At 40.7% G+C, this 25,645-nt stretch overlaps 1 protein-coding gene across 2 annotated transcripts in view; it reads left to right on the top strand.

Moving 5' to 3' along the window:
• Positions 1-25,645, top strand: part of METTL24 (methyltransferase like 24) — a 117,404-nt gene that overhangs the window by 40,074 nt on the left and 51,685 nt on the right. The window contains exons 3-4 of one of the 2 annotated variants that reach the window (XM_033234875.1): positions 4,033-4,172; positions 23,410-23,638. In XM_033234875.1, the coding sequence (XP_033090766.1) occupies positions 4,033-4,172; positions 23,410-23,638 (369 nt within the window). The remainder of the gene's footprint in view (positions 1-4,032; positions 4,173-23,409; positions 23,639-25,645) is intronic. The other variant, XM_033234876.1, reaches the window with a different exon arrangement.

Raw genomic sequence — 25,645 nt, 5'->3', positions numbered from 1 at the left:
CATCTCTACCTCTCTACCTAGTTGTCTACCCATCTATCAATTTGTAAGAATAACCTAAGAATAAGAACCCATGCTCTGGATATTCAGAATATAACTTTACAACAATACAATAGTATCTGTTGTATTTACTGCTACACACACACACACACACACACACACACACACTGGGATGAAAACAATAAGCACATAATTCTGCCCGTGAGCCTTTCAAAAATAATGGTACTGTATAACCATACAGTGTGGAGTTGATCGTTCTGTAAATATGCAGAAGATCATCGAAGTGATTCTTAAGTTCCAAAATTTTAAGGGTTTCCTTTGCCAGATTCTACTTATGGGTTGGCAGAAATACCAGTCAAGCTTTTGGGATACAAAATGAAATGAAAATAAATTAGATCCCTTTAAGTTAAATAATTAAAAAACATTTCACAAAATATTTTTTCCTGGAGTCTGTTTTCCTTTGTCCAGGCCTAATTTGCTTTATTTGGCTAAAATTACAAGGGGAATTAGAGAGACAGAGAACATAATTAGTTGAGCTGGAAGTTAGCTAGAAGTTACTGCCCTCACTTATTTTGCTTACAAGAGAGTTTATTGAAACCCTGGCCATAAATCTTAACTAGGAAGGGTGAAAAATCAATACTTCATTAATTTTTAGGAGCAGAAGTTTATGGAGGACTTTCAGTTGTTCACAAAAGCTAATGTCTGTTAATGAGATGGTTAATAAATGGTTAAAATTGAGTAATTCTTGTGTTTTATTTCTTTTCTTTCTTTCTTTCTTTTTTTTTTTTTTTGAGGTGGAGTCTTGCTCTGTTGCCCAGGCTGAAGTGCAGTGGCACAATCTCGGCTTACTGCAACCTCTGCCTCCCAGGTTCAAGCAATTCTGCTGCCTCAGCCTCCCGAGTAGCTGGGATTACAGGTGCACACCAGTATGTCTGGTTAACTTTTGTATTTTTTTTAGTAAAGATAGAGTTTCACCATGCTGGCCAGGCTGGTCTCAAACCCCTGACCTTGTGATCCAACTGCCTCAGCCTCCCAAAGTACTGGGAATACAGGTGTGAGCCACCGCTCCTGGCCCTTGTGTTTTATTTCTGAGCTAAGAAAGGAAGAGGGGATGTTATCGGGGGAGTGAATGAAAAAGAATGTCTCGTCAATGGAGATATATCTATCCAAGATGAAATCTGTAGAATAAGAAGAAATGCTTAAAGTAGACAAAGTGTCATCTTTAATAAAATAAAACCCTAGTTCCTGACTTTAGCAAAGGAGGAGCAGCTGGATCTGAAAGCTCTGACTCTGGATCTTCAATGCCTACCTGACTTTTGGAGGCCTCTGGCTAACTGTCAGTGCCAACCCCTTCAGTCCCTTGTTAGGGGTGGAGGTCAGAGGGGCTGCTGTTTTCAGTTTAAAGTTCTGGCCCAAGTGTAGCCTCTTTTAATTTGTTAAGGCAGAGATGCGACTCGCTGGAACCTTTCACTGGGGCTTTACAAAAGGCCTCCAGTAAACTCAAAAGGTCATCTGCATAAAAATTTCCCGGGGGGAGCTTATTAAAATGCATATTCTCAGGTATCAGCCTCAAAGGTTGTGAGTTTGTAGATCTGGAGGGAGGCACAGGAATCTGCATTTTAAGTACCTCCCAGGTGATTCTGATGTAGGCAGACCACACATTGAGAAACACTGTGGGAAAGGTCAGAGCTAGGTTTGGATGGCATTAGGAGGGAATGAGGAGCAGGGACCTACAAACATCACATCTTCATCTGTCATTATGGAGACATGTATACAAAGAACAATAGCAAATGGGGATCATCATGCCACTTTAATAAAAGTATCCCAGGAGTCTTCCCTCAAGCAGATGGCTCAGGCTTATAAGGTCCAGGCATGCTTTGGGGGCACACACAGCTGCCCTGGACTAACTAGTTTCCCACTGGAGGTGGGGCCCAGGAAGGCACCCATGTTTAAGGCACAGTAATCTGCCCACTAGCAGAACAGGGTCCAATGAACACACTGAGTTCTGACTAACTAGATTAGCAACTTCTCTTCCCTTAGGTGAGTGGGTGGGGAATAGAAGGTGGGCAGGCAGAGACATAATTTCCATTTATCTGTGGGAGAATAGTAGGAGACGAATTATCAAATTCACATGTTGACGCACCCAGTTAATAAATGTATTCTGTAGCTGTTGCTTGAGAAAAGATTCAATTCCATTTTCTCCAATTATTTTGTCCTTTAAACAGTTGTTGAAGATCGAGAAGTAGAAAAATACTGGATTCAGGGAAAAGATATATAGGGGTTTCACTTTTTCAGCTTTCCTCTGAGGTGTCCAAATCCTAGCAGAACACACATTCACTGATAAATAGTGCAGGATGATTTTGCCAGGCCAGCCAGAGGGGATAGGAAGAGTAATGCAGATGCCATGTTAGTTGAATAGGCTCCACCTAATATGCTCTTTTTAGATTAAAATTTTGGAAAATCAGTTAAAGGATTGGCCAAATCTAGAATATCTTTTCTTTTCTTTTCTTTTCTTTTCTTTTTTTTTTTTTTGAGACAGGATCTGGTCTCGCTCTGTTGCCCAGGCTGGAGTGCAGAGGCACAATCATGGCTCACTGCAGCCTCAACCTCCCAGGCTCAATTAATCAGCCCCCCTGAATAGCTGGGACTACAGGCGCATACCACCATGCTCGGCTAATATTTGCATTTTTTGTGGAGATGAAGTTTTGCCATGTTTCCCAGACTGGTCTTGAGCTCCTGGGTTCAAGCGATCCTCCTGCCTCGGCCTCCCAAACTGTTGGGATTATAGGCATGAGCCACTGTGCCTGGCCCTAGAATATCTTCTTAGGAAGAAAATTGCTTGCTGTTAATGTTTTCCAATGGATGAAAGCAATGAATCTCAAAACATTCTTTGCATCTGGAGCGGTCTGTGGTCTATGCTGTGACAGCAAAAGCTGCTGCATTCATGGAGCATCATGATGACTGTGAGAGTTTTAAGGGATTGGGGGAAAATACTGTTGCTCAGTAAGGTAACTATGTTGGCCACAGGACTTGTTTTCCTTATTTTCTTTGGTTTCAGCAGCCTCAGCTGTGTGAAATGTACTAGCCTCAAACACAAGTCAGAATCCCTTATGAAGTATATTTGCTTTGTGTGCAGTTGAAGTTAGAGACTTGCTTCTGCTTGACTTACACACACGTTCCCTTTGGTTTTCTTATCTAATTTTGATGGATGAGTTAAGAAAAGTGCTTCTGTTAGCTCAGGAAGAGCCTCCTGCCTGGGGCTGTTGCCCTTCTCCCCCAGGAGGAAGCACATTCCAGCAGTGCATCACAAAGAACACTGCCTTATCAGCAGGGACTGCCTATTAATTTCACTTGACCCGTGATCAGCTGTTTACCTTGGATAACACCTGCCACCTTTGTGGACCTTAGTGGCCCCACCTTATCTGCCTGAAATAAGGGATAACTAATCTTGGGAGTATGCTTCTGAGATCTATGCCTATGATTGTGCCTCACATCTTATAGTAGGCCCTCTGTGGGTAACGAAGACGTGTGTGCATGGTGAGCACTGTTCTCTGTGTCTGGTTGCATGATGAGCACTGTTCTCTGTGTCTGGTTGCATAGTGAGCACTGTTCTCTGTGTCTGGTTGCATGGTGAGCACTGTTCTCTGTATCTGGAATGCCCTTCTTGGTCCAAGTCTCTCGGTTCATCCTCCAGGACTAGCACCCCTCTACAAAGCCTTCCTGACACCGCTGCTTCTCCCACATTTTGCTCCTGATTTGTTCTGCCCTGCACACCCTGTGCACATGGCTACAGCAGCTCTTAAATTCTCTCCAAACCTGCATATATTCTCCATGAGATTACTTATTATCTGGTAATTGAAATTCCTCCAGACACTTTATAGCAGTCTTGTGGTTCCCTGGGGAGGGGAGTAGTTAGCAGTGGAGGAGGATATAACTTCCTGTTATGGTTTTCAGGGATGGGGAAGCAGTAAGTCCCTACCTGCTATTTATCATCCAACGTTTCAAATTATTCACATTGATTTCCAATCTTTACAGATTGCATGCAATCACATGAATACAGACAGCCTGGCTACTGACTCTAGTCCTACACACAAGCCCTGGTCAGTGTGTCTTGACGACAGGTTCAATTTAGCTCATCAAATCCGCAACAAGCAGTGCCGCCTCTACTCCTTAGGGTGAGTACATTTTTTACAGCAGAAGAAAACACAAACACTGCTTCAGGCAGCTCAGACCTTTTCAGCAATACAAAGTTGGAGATGGTTGCAGTGTATAACAGGTGCCATGCTTTGCTTCCTGTCATTATTTCGGACGGATCTGTCTGTTGTGTAACTGAAGGCATGTACAGATCACCAAGATCTCCTTGGTCAGAGGCACTTTCCCTCCCGTTCTGCCGGTAGCAGGTTGGAAGCCCCCATTCTCAGCATGTGGATGATCCTCTTGGTGAAACCAGTGATTTCCAGCTAGACTAAGAGGATCCTTAGCATAAAGAGAGAAGAATATTACTGTGTGCCGCAAAAAAAAAAAAAAAAGAGAGAGAGTATGTTAGATTTTTTTTTTTTTCCCTTGAAAGGGGGTCTCACTCTGTCGCCCAGGCTGGAGTGCAGTGGCATGATCACGGCTCACTGCAACTCCTGCCTCCAAGGCTCAAGTGATCCTCCCACTGTAGTTTCCCAAGTAGCTGGGACCACAGGCACACACCCACCACACCTGGCTAATTTTTTGTATTTTTGGTAGAGACAAGGTTTTGCCATGCTGCCCAGGTTGGTCTTGAACTCCTGAGCTCAAGTGATCCACCTGCCTTGGCCTCCCAAAGTGCTGGGATTACAGGTGTGAGCCGCTGCACCTGGCCATATGTTAGAAATTTTATGCACGGTTACGATGTGTAAACCAATACCAATAATGGCTATTGTTAGATTTGTGTGTTTTATACCAATGATAAATCTGTATCTAGTTATATTTTTAAAAGGAACTAAAGGGAACTCTTATAAAAAACTATGTCATTTTGTCAAAACTGAGAAAAATTTATATCCAGTAATTCAGGTTGAAAATGACGTAGATGTACAAATGGATTAAGTGAGCTTTTTTGTAAAAGGATGGCTACAAAGTAATGGGACTATTTCACCAAATATACCAGTACTTACATAAAAACAGTTCCGAACTTACAAATGATATATAGCTCAAGAAAAAGAAGACAGGAGGAAATTATTTTTGTCAGGAACATCCTGTTCCATAGACTCTTTGTAAGGGCAATGTAGATTCTCAGGCTAGACCACTGAAGTCTTTAAGTCTTTTACAAACAGCACTGGGGACCCTAATGTGACATTGATTGTCTCCATGTCACATGCTTCCTCCTCACCTGTAGGTTTCATCACCTCTAGAGTCTACATTCAGGCCCAGGTACGACAACCACGAGCTAGAATCCTGGGTGGTCAGGGTTGGGGCAGACATCTGGGCGATGTGGAGACCTACCCAAAGATTCCAATGTAGAGAGAATCATCATCACTGTCAAACTATAACAAACAAGAATTACCAGTCATTGTGGATTTTATTCTTTAAAAAACAAAATAAGAGTTTAAAGATAGGGAAACATTCTCATATGGGTTAAATGAAGAGCAATGGTGTATATTGGTGCAGCTTGGCACATACTAGGCACACAATACGTACTTGCCGTGTAGAAGATCACTTGAGAGGAGAGACTAGAGAGGGAAGCTGGTTATGCTGTGATGAAAATGTGGAGGCTGTGGATTAGAAGATGAGATACTCAGCCAATTGATGAGCAGAGCTCCCTTTCTGGAAGCCCACCAGCTATGCTTCAAGATTGGAGGGAGGATGGGAAGTTGTGACAGCAGAATTTATTTTATGTCACATTAAAAATGTCTGAAAGTGGGTCATAAAAAGTGGCAGAGTACCACGTGCAAGTTGCTCCTATTTTCTTGCTCCAAATTGCCTCTGTATTTTACTTAATATTTTACGCCCTGGGATAATTTCATTTAAAGGGTATAACTGAGTAAAATAAAACTTAGAAAGGAGTTTTGAGGGACAGTTTCTAAATTCCTTTTTGCTTTCCTTATACTTCAGAGCTGTTGGATAAGATAGCTCTGCAGGGAGAGTTCAGATTATTACATGTAAAAAGGTAGTTTCCTATTTTAAAATATTTTTGTTGACACACAATATTTGTACAAATTAATGGGGTACATGTGATATTTTGTTACAGGCATAGCATGTGCAGTAATCAAGTCAGGGCCTTTAGAGTATCCATCACCGGCCGGGCGCGGTGGCTCAAGCCTGTAATCCCAGCACTTTGGGAGGCCGAGACGGGCGGATCACGAGGTCAGGAGATCGAGACCATCCTGGCTAATACGGTGAAACCCCGTCTCTACTAAAAAAATACAAAAAACTAGCCGGGCGACGAGGCGGGCGCCTGTAGTCCCAGCTACTCGGGAGGCTGAGACAGGAGAATGGCGTGAACCGGGAGGTGGAGCTTGCAGTGAGCTGAGATCCGGCCACTGCACTCCAGCCTGGGCGACAGAGTGAGACTCCGTCTCAAAAAAAAAAAAAAAAAAAAAGAGTATCCATCACCTCGAGCATTGATCATGTCTATGTTTTGGGAACATTTCCAGTCCTCTCTTCTAGTTATTTTGAAATATAAAATTTATGGTTGTTAACTGTAGTCACCCTACTCTGCTTTCAAATATTGGAACTTGTTCCTTCTGAGGGAGGAAAATAGGCTCTGGAGGCAGGGAACATAAGGCCAATTCACACTTCAGCTATGACAGGGTATTTCCTCTCCATAGGGCATATGCCCAGTAAATGACTTTGTAACTTTACTTCATCCTCTTCATTTACATAGGGTGTACACAAGTAACCAATGTAAACCTCTAGAGGGTATTTAAACCCTCAAAAATTCTGCAACAGGGCCCTTGAACCCCTATGCTCCGGCCTGTTTCCACACTGTGGAGTGTACTTTCATTTTCAATAAATCTCTGCTTTTGTTGCTTCATTCTTTCCTTGCTTTGTTTGTGCATTTTGTCCAATTCTTTGTTAAAGGTGCCAAGAACCTGGACGCCCCTGCACTGGTAACACTTTTATCTAACTGTATGTTTGTACCCTTTAAACAACCTCTCTTCACTTCCCCTCAGACACCCTTCCCAGCCTCTGATAACCATCATTCTACTCTCTCTACCTCCATGAGGTCAACTTTTTAGCTCCAGCATATGAGTGAGAAGATGCAATATTTGTCTTTCTGCGTCTGACTTGTTTCATTTAACATACTGACCTCCAGTTCCAAACATGTTGCTGCAAATGACAGGATTTTATTCTTTTTTTTTTTTTATGGCCAAATAGTATTCCATTGTGTATACATGCCACATTTTCTTTATCTATTTATCACTAATGGACACTTAGCTTGACTCCATATCTTTGTTATTGTGAATAGTGCTGCAGTAAACATGGGGGTGCAGGCATCCCTTTGATATACTGCTTTCCCTTCCTGTGGATATATACCCAGAAGTAGGATTGCTGGATTGTATGGTAGTCCTATTTTCAGTCTTTTGAAAAGTCTCCATACTGTCTTCCATAATGGCTGTACTAATTTACATCCCCATAATCAGTGTGTAAAAGTTCCCTCTTCTCCAAATCCTTGCCAGTATCTGATATTTTTTGTCTTTTTAATAATAGCCATTCTAACTGCGATAATATCTCATTTTGGTTTTGATATACATTTTCCTGATGATTAGTGAGGCTGAGCAGTTTTTCATATATTTATTCAAAAGAAAAATAGACAAATGGGACTGTATGAAACCGAAAAGCTTCTGCACAGCAAAAGAAACTATCAACAGAGTGAAGAGACAACCTGTTGAATGGGAGAAAATATTTGTAAACTATTTATCCGTCAAGAGACTAATATCCAGAATATACAAGGAACTCAAATAACTCAATTGCAAAACAAACGAAAAAAATAATTCCATGAAAAAGTGGGCAAAGGACATGAACAGACATCTCTCAAAAGAAGTTTCTTATTTTCATTTTAATGTTTACCATGGAAAATTAACTTTGGGGCCAGGTGCAGTGGCTCATGCCTGTAATCCCAGCAGTTTTTGAGGCTGAGGCAGGCAGATCACTTGAGGTCAGGAGTTCGAGACCAGCCTGGCCAACATGGTGAAACCCTGTTTCTACTAAAAATACAAAAATTAGCCAGGCATGGTGGTGCACGCCTCTTGTCCCAGCTACTCAGGATGTTGAGGCTGGAGAATCACTTGAACCCAGGAGGCAGAGGTTGCAGTGAGCCGAGATTGTGCCACTGCACTCCAGCCTGGGTGGCAGAGCAAGATTCCGTCTAAAAAAAAAAAAGAAAAAAGAAAAAAGAAAAGAAAATCAACTGTGTAAAGAGCATCTGAATTCCACTGGGAAAAGAAATGCATAGATTACAATGGCCAATATTTTACTAAAAACATGAAAGCACTTAGTTGAAAACTGAAACTAAAGAAAATATTTCTGATGCCTAAAAAAAGATGCTTTGGGTTGTGAGTAATTATGTTGATTGCACTTACTAAGTCTCCAGGACCCAGACAAGTATGCCCCGTTCAGGTTGAATTGCTTGCCCGGGGCACAAGTAGATAACTGGCTGACAACACCTCAACTGATACTGAGGGAAGAGTGAGACCCAGACCAGAATTGGTGGTCCTGAAATTAGGAGTGAGAACAGGGAAGGTGGCCCCGGGTTCCCAGCACCAGGGAGTGTCAGAACAGTTTTGAGCTAGGTAGGGAGGGCAGGTGGTAAGTGAATTGTGTGGCCCTCCATATAGGCATGACATGCTCCTAGTCCCAGGGCCGCAGCAGCAACAAGACCATGCCACTGCTATACCCAGTAATCCCCAGGCAAACTGAAGACAATGGATGCAGCTGCTGCTGAGAGTAACTTCCTGGCAGGAGGGCAAGGAGGGCTCCAAGGACACAGGGAGTCAGAAGACAGAGGCTGATGGCCCCACCTTCTAATCTGTCTCATTTCCTTTCCTCCATCCTTAAGAACTGAAGCAGATATCACCTCCATCTTCTCTTTGATGGCTGAAGTTTATTTACTAGGAGTCAAAGCTTTTTATTCCACAGTTAGTGGAAAAGGCATTTGTCTGTGAGTGTGCACTCTATGTCATGTTCAGTTGAAAATGAAAATTAGATCCTTTTCAGTTTTGAAATGAGGTAGACAAGACCAATTAAGATAGGGGAAGACACTGAAAAGAAAGGTACATATTATGGAGAAAGGGATAGAGAAGAGAAAAAAGGAGAGCCTGTGGGTTCGGATGACAATATCATCTGCATAATGACTTCAGACAGGGCCTGGCCTGCAACTCTTCTTGTGTCTGGAGTGGGGAAGGGTGATGGTGGGGCAGTGGAGGGGAGGGTGGGGATGAGAGTGGTAGATAAAGTGAAAGGGGAAAATCATCTTTTCTCCTTTTTATGTCAAAGATTGTATTTTAGGGGTAGGCGTGCGCATGAGAGGAAAGATTTGAAAAGGGCTAATACATAGGTACATATTTTTTGTCTCTTTTTTAGTTCTGTTGTAGGTTGTGCCTTTTAGTTTCAAGACATAAATTCTCTCAGTCTAAGATAGTAGATGATTTCATAAGTGACGCATAGTTAGATAGCAAGAGCCCATATTTTATACAGAAAATCTGGGAACTTTGGTTACCACGAACATTTCCAGAAGAATGAAAGAGCCAAATATTTTCATCTTATAATAGTTTAACACAGCAGGAAGAGTGTTTGTCTAGTGTATGTGAAAACCACGGACCTCAAGCTTCCTTTTTGGGCATTTTCCCCCCAATTACCCTTTCCATGAAAATTTAAAACCATAGATATACTGTACATCTATTTATGTAATATCTGCATATCTGTGCTTTATAAATAAAAAGAGGAAGGGTTTTTTTTTTGTTGTTCTGCCCCTAAGAATACATTTTACCCTTTGGGAGTGATTTCGTCTGATAAGGTTTGTCTGTGTCCCCACCCAAATCTCATCTTGTAGCTCCCATAATTCCCACAGGTTGTGGGAGGGACCTGGTGGGAGATAATTGAATCATGGGGGCAGATCTTTCCCATGCTGTTCTCATGACAGTGAATAAGATATATGATGGTTTTAAATACAGGAGTTTCCCTGCACAACCTTTTTTTGCCTGCTGCCATCCATGTAAGACATGACTTGTTCCTCCTTGCCTTCTGCCATGATTCTGAGGCCTCCTCAGACACGTGCAATTGTGATACAATTAAACCTCTTTCTTTTGCAAATTGTCCAGTCTTGGGTATGTCTTTATCAGCAGTGTGAAAATGAACTAATACATCGTCCTTTTGAGGATATGTTTTAGATAAAATGTGGCATTTTGTGTGAGGTTATTTAGTAAAAATAAACAATTATAAAGTGTTTTTACCCAGTAGTGTGTCATTTATGCTTTAGGAAGCCTATTTCTCCCCCTCTAATAGTTGGCAGCTTGAAGATCTAGATAGATATTTGGCCAGATTCTGTGATTCCTGCTAGGATGAAGAATGGAGGACTGAAACTCCTAGGGAAAACAATAATTATCTTACCTCTTCTAACCCTCTGCCTTCAACGGGAGGGTTAAAAACTTTCTCTGTCTTTGCTCTGAGTTCATTTTATTTGTTTTTTTTACCTTTTAAAAAATGCTTGTTAAAATATATTTCACATGCCATACAATTCATCCGTTTAAAATATACAATTCCATGGTTCTTTTAGTCACTGTAGTCAATTTTAGAACATTTTCATTACCCCGAAAAAGAAGCCTCTGTACCCAGTAGCAGTCACTCTCAATTTCCCTCCAACCCTCTTCTCTCCATCCCCAGGCCCCCATACTTAGGCAATCACTATTCTACTTTCTGTTTGTGTAGATCCCCCCATTCTGGACATTTCACATAAATAAAAGCGTATAATATGTGGCGTTTTGTGACTAGCTTCTTTCACTTAGCATAATATTTTTAAGGTTCAGCCACATTGCAGCATGTATCAGTACTTCATCCCTTTTTATGGCTGAATAATATTCCATTGTATGAATTTTGGTATGGTTATATCACATTTTATTCATTCATTCATTGGTTGATAGACATTTGGGTTGTTTCCACTTTTTGGTGTTTATGAATAATGTTGCTATGAACATTCCTGTACAAGTTTTTTTTTTTTTTTTTTTTTTTTGAGACGGAGTCTCGCTCTGTCGCCCAAGCTGGAGTGCAGTGGCCGGATCTCAGCTCACTGCAAGCTCCGCCTCCCGGGTTCACGCCATTCTCCTGCCTCAGTCTCCCAAGTAGCTGGGACTACAGGCGCCCGCCACCTCGCCCGGCTAGTTTTTTGTACTTTTTAGTAGAGACGGGGTGTCACCGTGTTAGCCAGGATGGTCTCGATCTCCTGACCTTGTGATCCGCCCGCCTCGGCCTCCGAAAGTGCTGGGATTACAGGCTTGAGCCACCGCGCCCGGCCCCTTGTACAAGTTTTTATATGGACATATGTATTCATTTCCCTTGGCTATATACCATTTTGCATTCCGGCCAGTAATCTATGAGGTTTCCTATTTCTCCCTATCCTTCCCTACACTTACTATTATTGATCATTCTGACTGTAGCCATCCTAGCGGATATGAAGTGGCATCTCAATATGGTTTTCATTTGTATTTGTAATGATCTTCAGCATCTCTTCATGTGCTTGTGTTCTGAGTTTTTTGTTCCTGGAGAACATCAAAGGCCATTCACTTTAATACTTTCAGGACTCTTTTTAAAAGAATAATCAAGGGCCTGAAGCAGTGCCACAACCCACCCCTTCTGCCCTTCAGCAGCGTTAAAAGGCATGGGACTGCGGTACCACTTGCAGCTTGTCCAAAGAACACCTTTATAAAATTTGGGAAAGGGCACCCCTCCCTCAAGAACTTTTACTGCTAGAGAATCATTTTTATGGTGATTATGATGGGAATGACATCTCCCAGAGTTGTTCAGTGCACAGTCCACACAACTGCCTGCAGGGATCCTAGTTGTTTTTCTCTAAGACGTTAGAGAAAGTTTGTAGTTGTTTCTAACCCCAGCATTAATATATGCAAAACAACATTGTCAGGATGAATTACATAATTTTGTTTCTTCCCCACAGAGAGGGAGAGGTTGCAGTCTTAACTGAAAGGTATATAGCTTTGAATATACATATTAACTGTTTAATTATTTCGGAAAGGGATTGTAGCAGAAACTACTCATTGTCCCTCAATAGTTATTCTGCCCTTCTTTTTTTGTAACAGAACTCCTAATATTAGCAGGGCACATGGCCACCTTTCTGATGGCTGTATTTCCTAGCCTTCCATGTAGCTGTAAATGGCCATATGAATAGCTTTAAGCAGTGAGCTACGAATGGAAGTGGTGTGTGCAACTTCTAGGCCACGTCCCCAAGAAGACAGGATGACACTATCACTTCCCCTTTTACCTTTCCTCATGGCCAAGGTACAAAAAATGGAATAGTTGTCTTAGACCTTGAGATGGAAGCCATATGATCTATACTTCTTGCCTCATTAAATAAACATTAAATAAAATATGTCTGTCAAGCAAAATTTTCTATAATGTATTCTCCTTCTAGTTAAATAACAGCAGAACATGATTTCCTTATAGACGAAATGTGTTTTCGCTGTAAATAATGGTTGTCTTTTTATTATGATTATTTATTCAAAAATCTTTCTTCATTACTACTTTGTGAACTTCTTCAGATCAAGGACCATGTTTAATTTATCCATTTGTCCCTGGTGTCCAGTGTAGTGCCTTGCACATGTAAAATGCTCTGTAAATATTTGTTTATGAACATGAATAAGTCAGTGAAATATAGCTCACCACAGGCAACATTTGGATATTGAATATTGTACTGTGTGTTCTGGGAATTCCAGACCCTGCCTCATAGTTTTATTTCACTTAGGGCAGCATTTTGTAGGTCTGTCTGTCATCATTCATCTATTCAGCACTGAGGATTTTGAAATGAGCGAGACTGACATAGCCCTTTTCCTCATGGAGCATGACTGTCTGGTAACGGACAGTTCCCTAGACCTGTGATCACAAATATTCCTTCCGTGATCCTGTGTCCTGTGCTCTTCAGCAACCAGGTGGCGTATAGAGAGCACGTGCTCTGGATCTACCTGGATTGGATTTGACTCCTGGTTTACCGCTTTGGGCCATGTTTTGTAACACCTGTGCATATTACATTTGCTCCTCCTCTTGCTTTTTACATGACCACAAACTTGACCAATGTCAACTACGCTTGAAGAAGTACCATTTCAAATAAATGAAAGAATTTTATATATCATTTAAATGAATATAGTTTATTACATTCCAATGTGATACATGTTTATATATTAAGATTATAGTAAAAGTATGACATAAATTAATCCAAAAATTACAAATTACAAATAGTTTTATGTTATCTAATGTATTATATAAAAGTTTCCCACTATTTAATGACTAACTTATATGTGTATGTGTGTGCTTATGATATTTATAATAGAGAAACACTTGTATATATGTAGAAAATTTCTGAAAAGATAAACTGCTAAACATGATCATCTCTGGAAATTAATGGCTAAAATGTCTAGTGGTAAAAAACTCTTTTCATCTTTTTTAGTTTTATTTTATTTAAATAATATTTATTTATTTATTTATTTATTTATACTTTAAGTTCTGGGACACATGTGCAGAACGTGCAGGTTTGTTACATAGGTATACATGTGCCATGGTGGTTTGCTGCACCCATCAAACCGTCATCTACATTAGGTATTTCTCCTAATGCTATCCCTCCCTTTACCCCCCACCCCCCGACAGGCCCCGGTGTGTGATGTTTCTCTCCCTATGCCCATATGTTCTCACTGTTCACCTCCCGCTTACGAGTGGGAATATGTGGTGTTCGATTTTCTTTTCCTGTGTTAGTTTGCTGAGAATGGTGGTTTCCAACTTCATCCATGTCCCTGCAAAGGAAATGAACTCATCTTTTTTATGGCTGTATAGTATTCCATATCGGATATGTGCCACATTTTCTTTATCCAGTCTAACATTGTGGGCATTTGGGTTGGTTCCAAGTCTTTGCTATTGTGAATAGTGCTGCAATAAACATATGTGAGCATGTGTCTTTATAGTAGAATGATTTATTATCCTTTGGGTATCTACCCAGTAATGGGATTGCTGGGTCAAATGGTATTTATAGTTCTAGATCCTTGAGGAATCGCCACACTGTCTTCCACAATGGTTGAACTAATGTACACTCCCACCAACAATGTAAAAGTGTTCCTGTTTCTCCACATCCTCTCCAGCATCTGTTGTTTCCTGACTTTTAAATGATTGCCATTCTAACTGGCATGAGACGGTATCTCACTGGGGTTTTGATGTGCATTTCTCTAATGACCATGATGATGAGATTTTTTTCATGTTTGTTGGCCACATAAATGTCTTCTTTTGAAAAGTGTCTGTTCATATCCTTTGCCCAGTATTTGATGGAGTTGTTTGTTTTTTTCTTGTAAATTTGTTTAAGTTCCTTGTAGATTCTGGATATTAGCCCTTTGTCAGACAGATAGATTGCAAAATTTTTTTCCCCGTTCTGTAGGTTGCCTGTTCACTCTGATGATACTTACTTTTGCTGTGCAGAAGCTCTTTAATTTAATTTGATCCCACTTGTCAATTTTGGCTTTTGTTGCCATTGCTTTTGGTGTTTTAGTCATGAAGTCTTTGCCCATGCCTATGTCCTGAATGGTATTACCTAGGTTTTCTTCTAGAGTGTTTATGGTTTTAGGTCTTACATTTAAATCTTTAATCCATTGAGTTAATTTTAATTAATGCTTCCTTTAGGAGCTCTTGTAAGGTAGGCCTGGTGGAGACAAAATACCTCAGCATTTCCTTGCCTGTAAAGGATTTTATTTCTCCTTCACTTATGAAGCTTACTTTGGCTGGACATGAAATTCTGGGTTAAAATTATTTTCTTTAAAAATGTTGAATATTGACCCCCACTCTCTTCTAGCTTGTAGGGTTTCTGCAGAGAGATCCGCTGTTAATCTGATGGGCTTCCCTTTATGGACCTTTCTCTCTGGCTGCCCTTAACATTTTTTCTTTTGTTTCAACCTTGGTGAATCTGATGATTATGCGTCTTGGCGTTGCTCTTCTCAAAGAGTGTTTGTGGTGTTCTCTGTATTTTCCGAATTTGAATGTGGGCCTGTCTTGCTACATTGAGGAAGTTCTCCTGGATAATATCCTGAAGTGTGTTCCATTCTCCCCGTCACTTTCAGGTACACCAATCAGATGTAGGTTTGGTCTTTTCACATAGTCCCATATTTCTTGGAGGCTTTGTTCGTTCCTTTTCATTGTTTTTTCTCTAATCTTGTCTTCACACTTTATTTCATCAAGTTGATCTTCAATCTCTGATATCCTTTCTTCCACTTGATTGATTTGGCTATTGATATTTGTGTATGGTTCATGAAGTTCTCATGCTGTGTTTTTCATCTTCATCAGGTCATTCATGTTCTTCTCTAAACTAGTTATTTTAGTTAGCAATTCTTCTAACCTGTTATCAAGGTTCTTAGATTCCTTGCATTGGGTTAGAACATGCTCCTTTAGCTCAGAAGAGTTTGTTATTACCACCTTCTGAAGCCTACTTCTGTCAATTTGCCAAATTCATTCTCCATCCAGTTTTGTTTCCTTGCTGGCAAGGAGTTGTGATCCTTTGGAGGAGAAGAGGTGTTCTGGTTTTTGGAATTTTCAGCCCTTTTGCACTGATTTTTGCTCATCTTCATGGATTTATCTACCTTTGGTCTTTGCTGTTGGTGGCCTTCAGATGGAGTTTTTGCCTGGTCATCCTTTTTGTTGATGTTGATTCTATTGCTTTCTGTTAGTTTTTTTTCCTAACAATCAGGCCCCTCTTCTGCAGGTCTGCTGGAGTTTGCTGGGGGTCCACTCCAGACCTGTTTGCCTGGGTATCACCAGCGAAGGTTGCAGAACAGCAAAGATTGCTGCCTGCTCCTTCCTCTGGAAGCTTTGTCCCAGAGGGGCACCTGCCAGATGCCAGCTGGAGCTCTCCCATATGAGGAGAGCTCATATAGGAGCTCCCTGTAGACCCCTGCTGGGAGGTATCTCCTTGTCAGGAGGCATGGGGGTCAGGTACCCACTTGCAGAGGCAGTCTGTACCTTAGCAGAACTCAAGTGCTGTGCTGGGAGATCCACTGCTGTCTTCAGAGCCAGCAGTCAGGAACATTTAAGTCTGCAGCAGCTGCATCCACAGCCTCCCCTTCCCCAGGTGCTTTGACCCAGGGAGATGGACGTTTTATCTATAAGTCCCTGACTGGGGTTGCTGCATTTCTTTCAGAGATGCCCTGACCAGAGAGGAGGAATCTAGAGAGGCAGTCTGGCTATAGCAGCTTTGAGGCGCTGTGGTGGGCTCTGCTCAGTCCAAACATCCCACAGGCTTTGTTTACACTGTGAGGGGAAAACCACCTACTTAAGCCTCAGTGATGGTGGACGCCCCTCCCCACACCAAGCTCGAGCATCCCAGGTCAACTTCAGACTGCTGTGCTAGCAGCGAGAATTTCAAGCCAATGGATCTTAGCTTGCTGGGCTCCTTGGGGGTGGGATCTGCTGAGCGAAACCATTTGGCTCCCTGGCTGCAGTCCCTTTTCCAGGGGAGTGTCCAGGCATCACTGGGGTATGAAAAAAAAAAAAAAAAAACTCCTGCAGCTAGCTCAGTGTCTGACCAAACGGCTGTCCAGTTTTGTGCTTGAAACCCAGGGCCCTGGTGGTGTAGGCACCCAAAGGAATCTCCTGGTCTGTGGGTTGCGAAGACCATGGGAAAAGTGTAGTATCTGGGCTGGAATGCACAGTCCCTCATGGCTTCCCTTCGCTAGGGGAGGGAGTTCCCCTATCCCTTGTGCTTCCTGGGTGAGGTGACATTCCACCCTGCTTCTGCTCGCCCTCTGTGGGATGCACCCACTGTCTAACCAGTCCCAGTGAGATGAGCTGGGTACCTCGGTTGGAAATGCAGAAATTACCCACCTTCTGCATTGATCTCACTGGGAGCTGCAGACTGGAGCTGTTTCTATTCAGCCATCTTGCCCAGAAACTCTTTTCATTTGACATACTTCTTACAACTTGAATTATTTCTATGTATGTTTATTTAATTATAAGCAACTAGTTTAAATAGAAAACATATCAATATATAATAAAGTGTCTTAAACAATTACAGAATTGTATGTAGCTAATTTAATTACTTTTTTGAGATATGTATACATCAATATTGTTTCTTGAAGACAACATCCTGACAATTCAGGGGAAGAAATTATTCACATATTTCACTCCAGATTTATATACAAATTATATGTAATGAGTACTTTTTTGACATAATGTTCTTTTAATAAAACTATAAAATTGCCCTTTTCTACTGGTGATCTACAATAACACTGCTTTGTTCATCTAAGTTTTGACTAATTTAATTAAGTGAAAATTCCTTTTGGATATGTGAGTTCTACAATATTCTGATCTATATAAAAACAAATCTATCTACTAGAAAAATGCTTTGTAGTTTCAACTGCAACTCTTGAATTTATATTTAATGCCAGGTATATCAGTTAGCTATTGGTTGTGTAATCACTCTAAAACTCAGTGGCTTAACAATCACCATTATTTACTGTTGCTTGTATGTCTTTACTGTTGCTTGTATGTCTGCAGGTTAGTTGGGCTTCAGTTGATCCAGGCTGGGCTCAGCTGCGAGGCTTTCTTTTTTTTTCATTATTATACTTTAATAATGTTTATTAAATAGTAAATAACTATTTAATAATAGTTCTAGGGTACACGTGCACAACGTGCAGGTTTGTTACATATGTATACATGTGCCATGTTGGTGTGCTGCACCCATTTAACTCATCATTTACATTAGGTATATCTCCTAATGCTATCCCTCCCTCTCCCCTCTCCCCACCCCATAACAGGCCCCGGTGTGTGGTGTTCCCCACCCTGTGTCCAAGTGTTCTCATTGTTCAATTCCCACCTATGAGTGAAAACATACAGTGTTTGGTTTTTTGTCCTTGCAATAGTTTGCTCAGAATGATGATTTCCAGCTTCATCCATTCTCTACAAAGGACATGAACTCATCCTTTTGAATGGCTGCATAGGCCTATTCCATGGTATATATGTGCCACGTTTTCTTAATCCAGTCTATCATTGATGGACATTTGGGTTGGTTCCAAGTCTTTGCTATTGTGAATAGTGCCGCAATAAACATACGTGTGCATGTGTCTTTATAGCAGCATGATTTATAATCCTTTAGGTGTATACCCAGTAATGGGATGGCTGGGTCAAATGGTATTTCTAGTTCTAGATCCTTGAGGAATCACCACACTGTCTTCCACAATGGTTGAACTAGTTTACAGTCCCACCAACAGTGTAAAAGTGTTCGTATTTCTCCACATCCTCTCCAGCACCTGTTGTTTCCTGACTTTTTAATGATCACCATTCTAACTAGTGTAAGATGGTATCTCATTGTGGTTTTGATTTGCATTTCTCTGATGACCAGTGATGATGAGCATTTTTTTCATGTGTCTGTTGGCTGTATAAATGTCTTCTTTTGAGAAGTATCTGTTCATATCCTTCACCTACTTTTTGATGTGGTTGTTTGATTTTTTCTTGTAAATTTGTTTGAGTTCTTTGTAGATTCCAGATATTAGCCCTTTGCCAGATGGGTAGATTGTAAAAATTTTCTCCCATTCTGTAGGTTGTCTGTTTACTCTGATGGTAGTTTCTTTTGCTGTGCAGAAGCTCTTTAATTTAATTAGATTCCATTTGTCAATTATGGCTTTTGGCTTTTGTTGCCATTGCTTTCGGTGTTTTAGACATGAAGTGTTTGCCCATGTCTATGTCCTGAATGGTATTGCCTAGGTTTTCTTCTAGGGTTTTTATGGTTTTAGGTCTGACATTTAAGTCTTTAATCCATCTTGAATTAACTTCTGTATAAGGTGTAAGGAGGGGATCCAGTTTCAGCTTTCTACATATGGCTAGCCAATTTTCCCAGCACCATTTATTGAATAGGGATCCTTTCCCCATTGCTTGTTTTTGTCAGGTTTGTCAGTGATCAGATGGTTGTAGATGTGTGGTATTATTTCTGAGGGCTCTGTTCAGTTCCATTGGTCTATATCTCTGTTTTGGTACCAGTACCATGCTGTTTTGGTTACTGTAGCCTTGTAATATAGTTTGAAGTCAGGTAGCATGATGCCTCCAGCTTTGTTCTTTTGGCTTAGGATTGTCTTGGCAGTGTGGGCTCTTTTTTGGTTCCATATGAACTTTAAAGTAGTTTTTCCAAATCTATGAAGAGGGTTGTTGTTAGCTTGATGGGGATGGCATTGAATCTATAAATTACCTTGGGCAGTATGGTCATTTTCACAATATTGATTCTTCCTATCCATGAGCATGGGATATTCTTCCATTTGTTTGTATCCTCTTTTATTTCATTGAGCAGTGGTTTGTAATTCTCCTTGAAGAGGTCCTTCACATCCCTTGTAAGTTGGATTCCTAGGTATTTTATTCTCTTTGAAGCAATTGTGAATGAGAGTTCACTCATGATTTGGCTATCTGTTTGTCTGTTATTGGTGTATAGGAATGCTTGTGATTTTTGCACATTGATTTTGTATCCTGAGACTTTGCTGAAGTTGCTTTAATCAGTTTAAGGAGATTTTGGGCTGTGACGATGGGATTTTCTAAATATACAATCATGTCATTTGCAAACAGGGACAATTTGACTTCCTCTTTTCCGAGTTGAATGCCCTTTATTTCTTTCTCCTGCCTGATTGCCCTGGCCAGAACTTCCAACACTATATTGAACAGGAGTGATGAGAGAGGGCATCCCTGTCTTGTACCAGTTTTCAAAGGGAATGCTTTCTGTTTTTGCCCATTCAGTATCATATTGGCTGTGGGTTTGTCAGAAATAGCTCTTATTATTTTGAGATACATCCCATCAATACCTAATTTATTGAGAGTTTTTAGAATGAAGTGCTTTTGAATTTTGTCAGAGACCTTTTTCTGCATCTATTGAGATAATCATGTGGTTTTTGTCGTTGGTTCTGTTTATAGGATGGATTACGTTTACTGATTTGCGTATGTTGAACCAGCCTTGCATCCCAGGGATGAAGGCCAATAGATCATTGTGGATGAGCTTTTTGATGTGCTGCTGGATTCTGTTTGCCAGTATTTTATTGAGGATTTTTGCATCAATGTTCATCAGGGATATTGATCTAAAATTATCTTTTTTTGTTGTGTCTCTGCTGGGCTTTGGTATCAGGATGATGCTGGCCTCATAAAATGAGTTAGGGAGGATTCCCTCTTTTTCTATCAATTGGAATAATTTCAGAAGGAATGGTACCCGTTCCTCCTTGTACCTCTGGTAGAATTCAACTGTGAATCTGTCTGGTCCTGGACTTCTTTTGGTTGGTAGGCTATTAATTATTGCCTCAATTTCAGAGCCTGTTATTGGTCTATTCAGGGATTCAACTTCTTCCTGGTTTAGTCTTGGGAGGGTGTATGTGTCCAGGAATTTATCCATTTCTTCTAGATTTTCTAGTTTATTTGCCTAGAGATGTTTATAGTATTCAGCTGAGATGGCTAAGGGAGGTTCTGTATTTTACAGAGGGCCAGCGGACTGGCTGGAGTGCAAACTCTTCAGGGCACGTTTTTATCATGATGACAGTGTAAGAGAGAGAACAGAAGCACTCAAGGCTTAGGATCTGGACTGGCAGACTCCCACTTCCTTCCATAAAGCAAGGCACATGGCCAAGCCAAAAAGTCAAGGGACAGGGAAAGAGTCTTTCTCATGATGAGCATGGAGTCAACAAGTCAACAAGTCAATCTGCCACACCAGATTTGATCATGGAAAACTGGGGGAAAACTGCGTTAGAGACTTGAGTGGTCTGAGCTGTGTGGATTCAATAGGAGGTAGAAAATAGGGAACAAGATCTGTTACATGGAAGAAATGGAAGTGCTTGTGAGAGGAGTGCTGAATTTTCTTCAGGCAAAAAGGGTTGAAAAAGCTATGGCTGAGGGACATCAGAGGGCTGACTTACCATGGGATGCAGTGGGAAAAAGAGCAGTGTAGTTGGGTGAAGGGTGAGGAAGAGGCAAATGAGACTATCAACACCCCTCCGCACCCATGGAGACTGGTTGCAGGACCACTGCAAAGACCAAAATTTAGGATGCTCAAGTCCTGGATATAAAATGGTGTAGTATTTGTATATAACCTATGCACATCCTCCTGCATCATTTAAATCATTTCTAGATTACTTATAATACCTAATACAATGTAAATGCCATGTAACAGTGGTTATACTGTTATTGCTTTTTATTTCTACTATTTTTAATGTTGTATTATTTTTATTTTTTATTTTTTTGAATATTTTCAATCTGCAGTTGGTTGAATCTGTGAATCAGATCTGTGGATACAGAGGGCTGCCTGTATTAAGAATGGCTAGGTGGGGTGCCATGGCTCATGCCTGTAATCCCAGCACTTTGGGAGGCCAAGGAGGGTGGATCATCTGAGGTCAGGAGTTCGAGACCAGCCTGGGCAACATGGTGAAACCCCATCTCTACTAAAAATACAAAAGTTAGCCAGGCATGGTGGGGCACACCTGTAATCCCAGCTACTCGGGAGGCTGAAGCAGGAGAATTGCTTGAATCCCAGCGGCAGAGGTTGCAGTGAGCTGAGATCGTGCCACTGCACTCCAGCCTGGGCGACAGAGTCAGACTCCATCTCAAAAAAAAAAAAAAAAAAAAATTGTCTAGGTGGATGATCTCTGAACTAAAGGCTTATTTTAGTTAATTAAAATAAGGTAAATAGTTATTATCTGCTGAACTTGTGTATTTCCAGATTATGCAATTGTCAGTCATTCCTCTGTATGGGGTTGGCAGTTGGTTCTAGGCCACCCTCTCCCCACCAACAGATACCAAAATCCACGAACTACCAAGTCTGGCTGTAGAACTCACAGATACAAAACATTGGCCCTTCATATCAGTAGGCTCCTGCATCCCATCAATGCTGTATTTCTGATTCATGTTGGTTGAATTTGTGGACGTGGAACCCATAGCTATGGAGGGCTGACTGTATTTATTGAAAAAAATCCACTTACAAGTGGACCCACGCAGTTCAAACCTGTGTTGTTCAATGGTCAGCTGTAGTAGAATCTACTAGAATGAAGTGTTTCTGCACTGCATTTAGGTTCTGCCAAGTAGTGTAGCTACTCTGTGGGATTTTGGTATCCTAAATCACATATAAGTACAGTATTTGGGGCAGAGAAACCATAATCACCATTTTAAAAAATCATACTCAGTTAATTTCATGTTTTACATTAAAACTGGTGCTTTAGGTCGGTCGTGGTGGCTCATGCCTGTAATCCCAGCACCTTGGGAGATTGAGGTGAGTGGATCACGAGGTCAGGAGTTCTAGACCAGCCTGACCAATGTGGTGAAACCCCATCTCTACTAAAAATACAAAAATTAGCCGGCCATAGTGCCATGCGCCTATAATCCCAGCTACTCAGGAGAATCGCTTGAACCCGGGAGGCAGAGGTTGCAGTGAGCCGAGATTACACCACTGCACTCCAACCTGGGCAACAGAGCGAGACTCCGTCTCAAAAAACAAAACAAAAACAAACAAACAAAAAACTGGTGCTTTAATCAAAGTGACAATCCTTGCACCATTAAATAAGGAATATTTCTGAGTCAATTCAATATTTGTAAGTTTATACATATGATGTGCTACCTATTGAGTACGTAAGTACAATTAATTCATAATTTCTTCCCCTTTTGGTGTGAATTTAGGTGAGGAAACCTCCTGCTTCTTGAGTTCTGGATGCAGCAGAGTCACATACATTTGCCTTTTTTCTTATCTGCAGTATTTAAAAATATATTACATTTCTAAGAAAACAGCTGTTGTCTTTAAGTCAAATTGCATATGCAGCACTGTGGCCATTAGAATGGAGACAAATTACCTTATTAGTAGAACACACCTCTCCTCGAGAGAACTAATCCTGGGGCTTATATTTTTGGACATATTCTGAGTAAATCTAAGACTATTGGATAGTCTTCTTTGTTTCATTGCTACTGTGATTTACATCACTTAAAAAAGCCAATTTGATGTTGCGTCTACATGTTTGAGTATGTGATTCTCTGGTCTTTGTTTAGCAGATAATTTATCTTTCATCCAGAAGCTTTAAGCAATGATACTTTTTTGTAAAAGAAAGTTTATTGAATGTGTATATTAGCCATGGGTTAAAGCAAGAGAATGCTTGATATAACTAAGAACCTTGGCCTTGGAAGTGTTATCTTGTCAGTCCAGCACTTTGCTTCATTGCATTTTTAGTTCTTGATTTCTGTCCTCTTTCTTTATAGGCTGGGAAGTGATGATACCCATTTTGAGGTTAGCATGGCCAACAATGGATGTGAAGTGCATCGTTTTGATCCTAGTGTCAAGTCAGCTCACATTCTGGAGAGTCAGCACCTTTGGTATCACCGCTTGTCCATTGACTGGCGGGATCCCCATCCAGCTGTTGCTGCCCAAAAACCACATAGCAACACCAGGAAACTGGGAAGCATTTTGAATGAATTTGGGCATCACAAGGTGAGGTTTTCATTTGATTTTTTACTTGAATAAAGTGAACAAACCCATCAGCTTTTAAAAATGCAAACCAAGAATAGCAACATTGACATTGGATTGTTGAAGGTCCAATTTTAATCTTACTAATTACCCAACATTATTTATAGAGTCAACTCTAGACATAAAGTGTTGGCAAAGATAGACATATTTAAATTGATGTGAAGATTTTAGTTGCTGTTGAGTAATGTTAATGGTCTTGTCCAAGACTAGGCAAGAAGACTAAGGAACTTACTGGCATAGGCAGAAGAATACCATTTTCATTTGGCAACTGACTTACACTTTTCAGAAAGAGCAAACTACTTATGTTGACGTCAAATCCAAAAAAAAAAAAAAAGAAATCGGGGTTATACTTACTAAGATGTTGCTTGTGTATCATGTTTCTCACTGTTGTGACATGTTTCTCACTATTTTGAACCGCTAGGCTCTACACAGAAAATATATATAGCTTTGATTAACATTTACTTTATAAAGCTGAATGGACATTATGTATGTTACAAATTATATAAGTATATCAAAGGATGTCAAATCTCTGCAAACATTTTATTATGAATAGACAGCAAAAAAGAAACTCAATCTTTGAACTGTGTTCTTTGAAAGCAATTTTTAGTGTAGTACACCCGAGCTAATTGTATTCTGTAGGCAGATACTAGAGAATTTCTCCTGAGTGCAGTTGGCTTGCGTTTGATCTTCAGTCTTTCTTGGGTTTGGCTATTTTGGTCTGTATTCCCAGCCGGAGATGCCATGTAGTTTAGAACAGGTCAGAATGGGTGTTTCTATTTGAGAAACAGTGTGCATGAGACTCAGTTTTAAATTTGAGTTGGCTTCTTGATCTTCAGTAAGAGGTTTTTCCAGGCCGGGTGCAGTGGATCACGCCTGTAATCCCAGCACTTTGGGAGGCTGAAGCGGGCAGATCACAAGGTCAAGAGATTGAGACCATCCTGGCTAACATGGTGAAACCCTGTCTCTACTAAAAAATACAAAAAATTAGCCAGGTGTGGTGGCGGGCACCTGTAGTCCCAGCTGCTCGGGAGGCTGAGGCAGGAGAATGGTGTGAACCCAGGAGGTGGAGCTTTCAGTGAGCTGAGGTCAGGCCACTGCACTCCAGCCTGGGCAACAGACCAAGACTCCGTCTCAAAAAAAAAAAAAAAAAAAGAGGTTTTTCCCTGCATTGTTGTTCCTCCTCCTCCTCTTCCCCATCTTCCTCCCTTTTCTCTGCCTCCTTTCTTCATCTTCCTCTTCCTTCTCCTTCCTCCCCCTCTTCTTCTTCCTCCTCCTCCTCTTTTGTTCTTTAAACATCCTTTAATTAGATAGCCCATGCTTCTTCAAGAACAACTTCAAAGGATTTGCTGTTCTTTTAACACGCAATTAACTGTTGATTTGTATTTTACTTTGCCACCAAGGGTAACTGGTGGCATTTAATAGTCAGGAGCCTTAGTGAAACATAGATAGGATTTTTGGGTAAAACCCCAGAAGAGAACTCCTTTTTACATGCTGTTAATGTTTTTCATATGTGTGGGAAGAAGTAGGAGCATTTCTCAGAACCTTATTTAGGGTTTTGTTTTTTTCTTTTTTGCTGCTTGTTACCTTTGTAGATCTGTTTTTTACAGCTGAAAATTACAGGCCTAATTCTCTAATATGTCAACTTTAGATTATTCAAAGAACTATCTACTTATTTTTTGTGTTCAGTTAGGAGTCTCGCTGTTCCTCCTTTATGCTCTTTACATCTTAGCCCTCTCCAGCACCACTCTTCAAAGAAAAGACTGAGTAGGAGAAAAAGAGAAACTCAATGCCATTTTGCTTATTTTATTTCCCCAATAATATTTTAGCAAAAGATTTGGTAAAGATGAGCATAAAATAAGACTTTGAAAAAGTGATCTGTGGATATAATTTATCTAACCACATTGCCTATGGGAAATATATTTTTAGATAACAAGGTATGTACCTGAATTGTGTTTGTTTAGCTCCATGGGA

Source organism: Trachypithecus francoisi, unplaced genomic scaffold (genome assembly GCF_009764315.1).
Source record: "Trachypithecus francoisi isolate TF-2019V2 unplaced genomic scaffold, Tfra_2.0 Lachesis_group15, whole genome shotgun sequence".
Lineage (NCBI taxonomy): Eukaryota > Metazoa > Chordata > Mammalia > Primates > Cercopithecidae > Trachypithecus > Trachypithecus francoisi.
The sequence above is the reverse complement of the archived record's forward strand: the minus strand, read 5'-3'. Positions and strand labels throughout refer to the sequence as shown.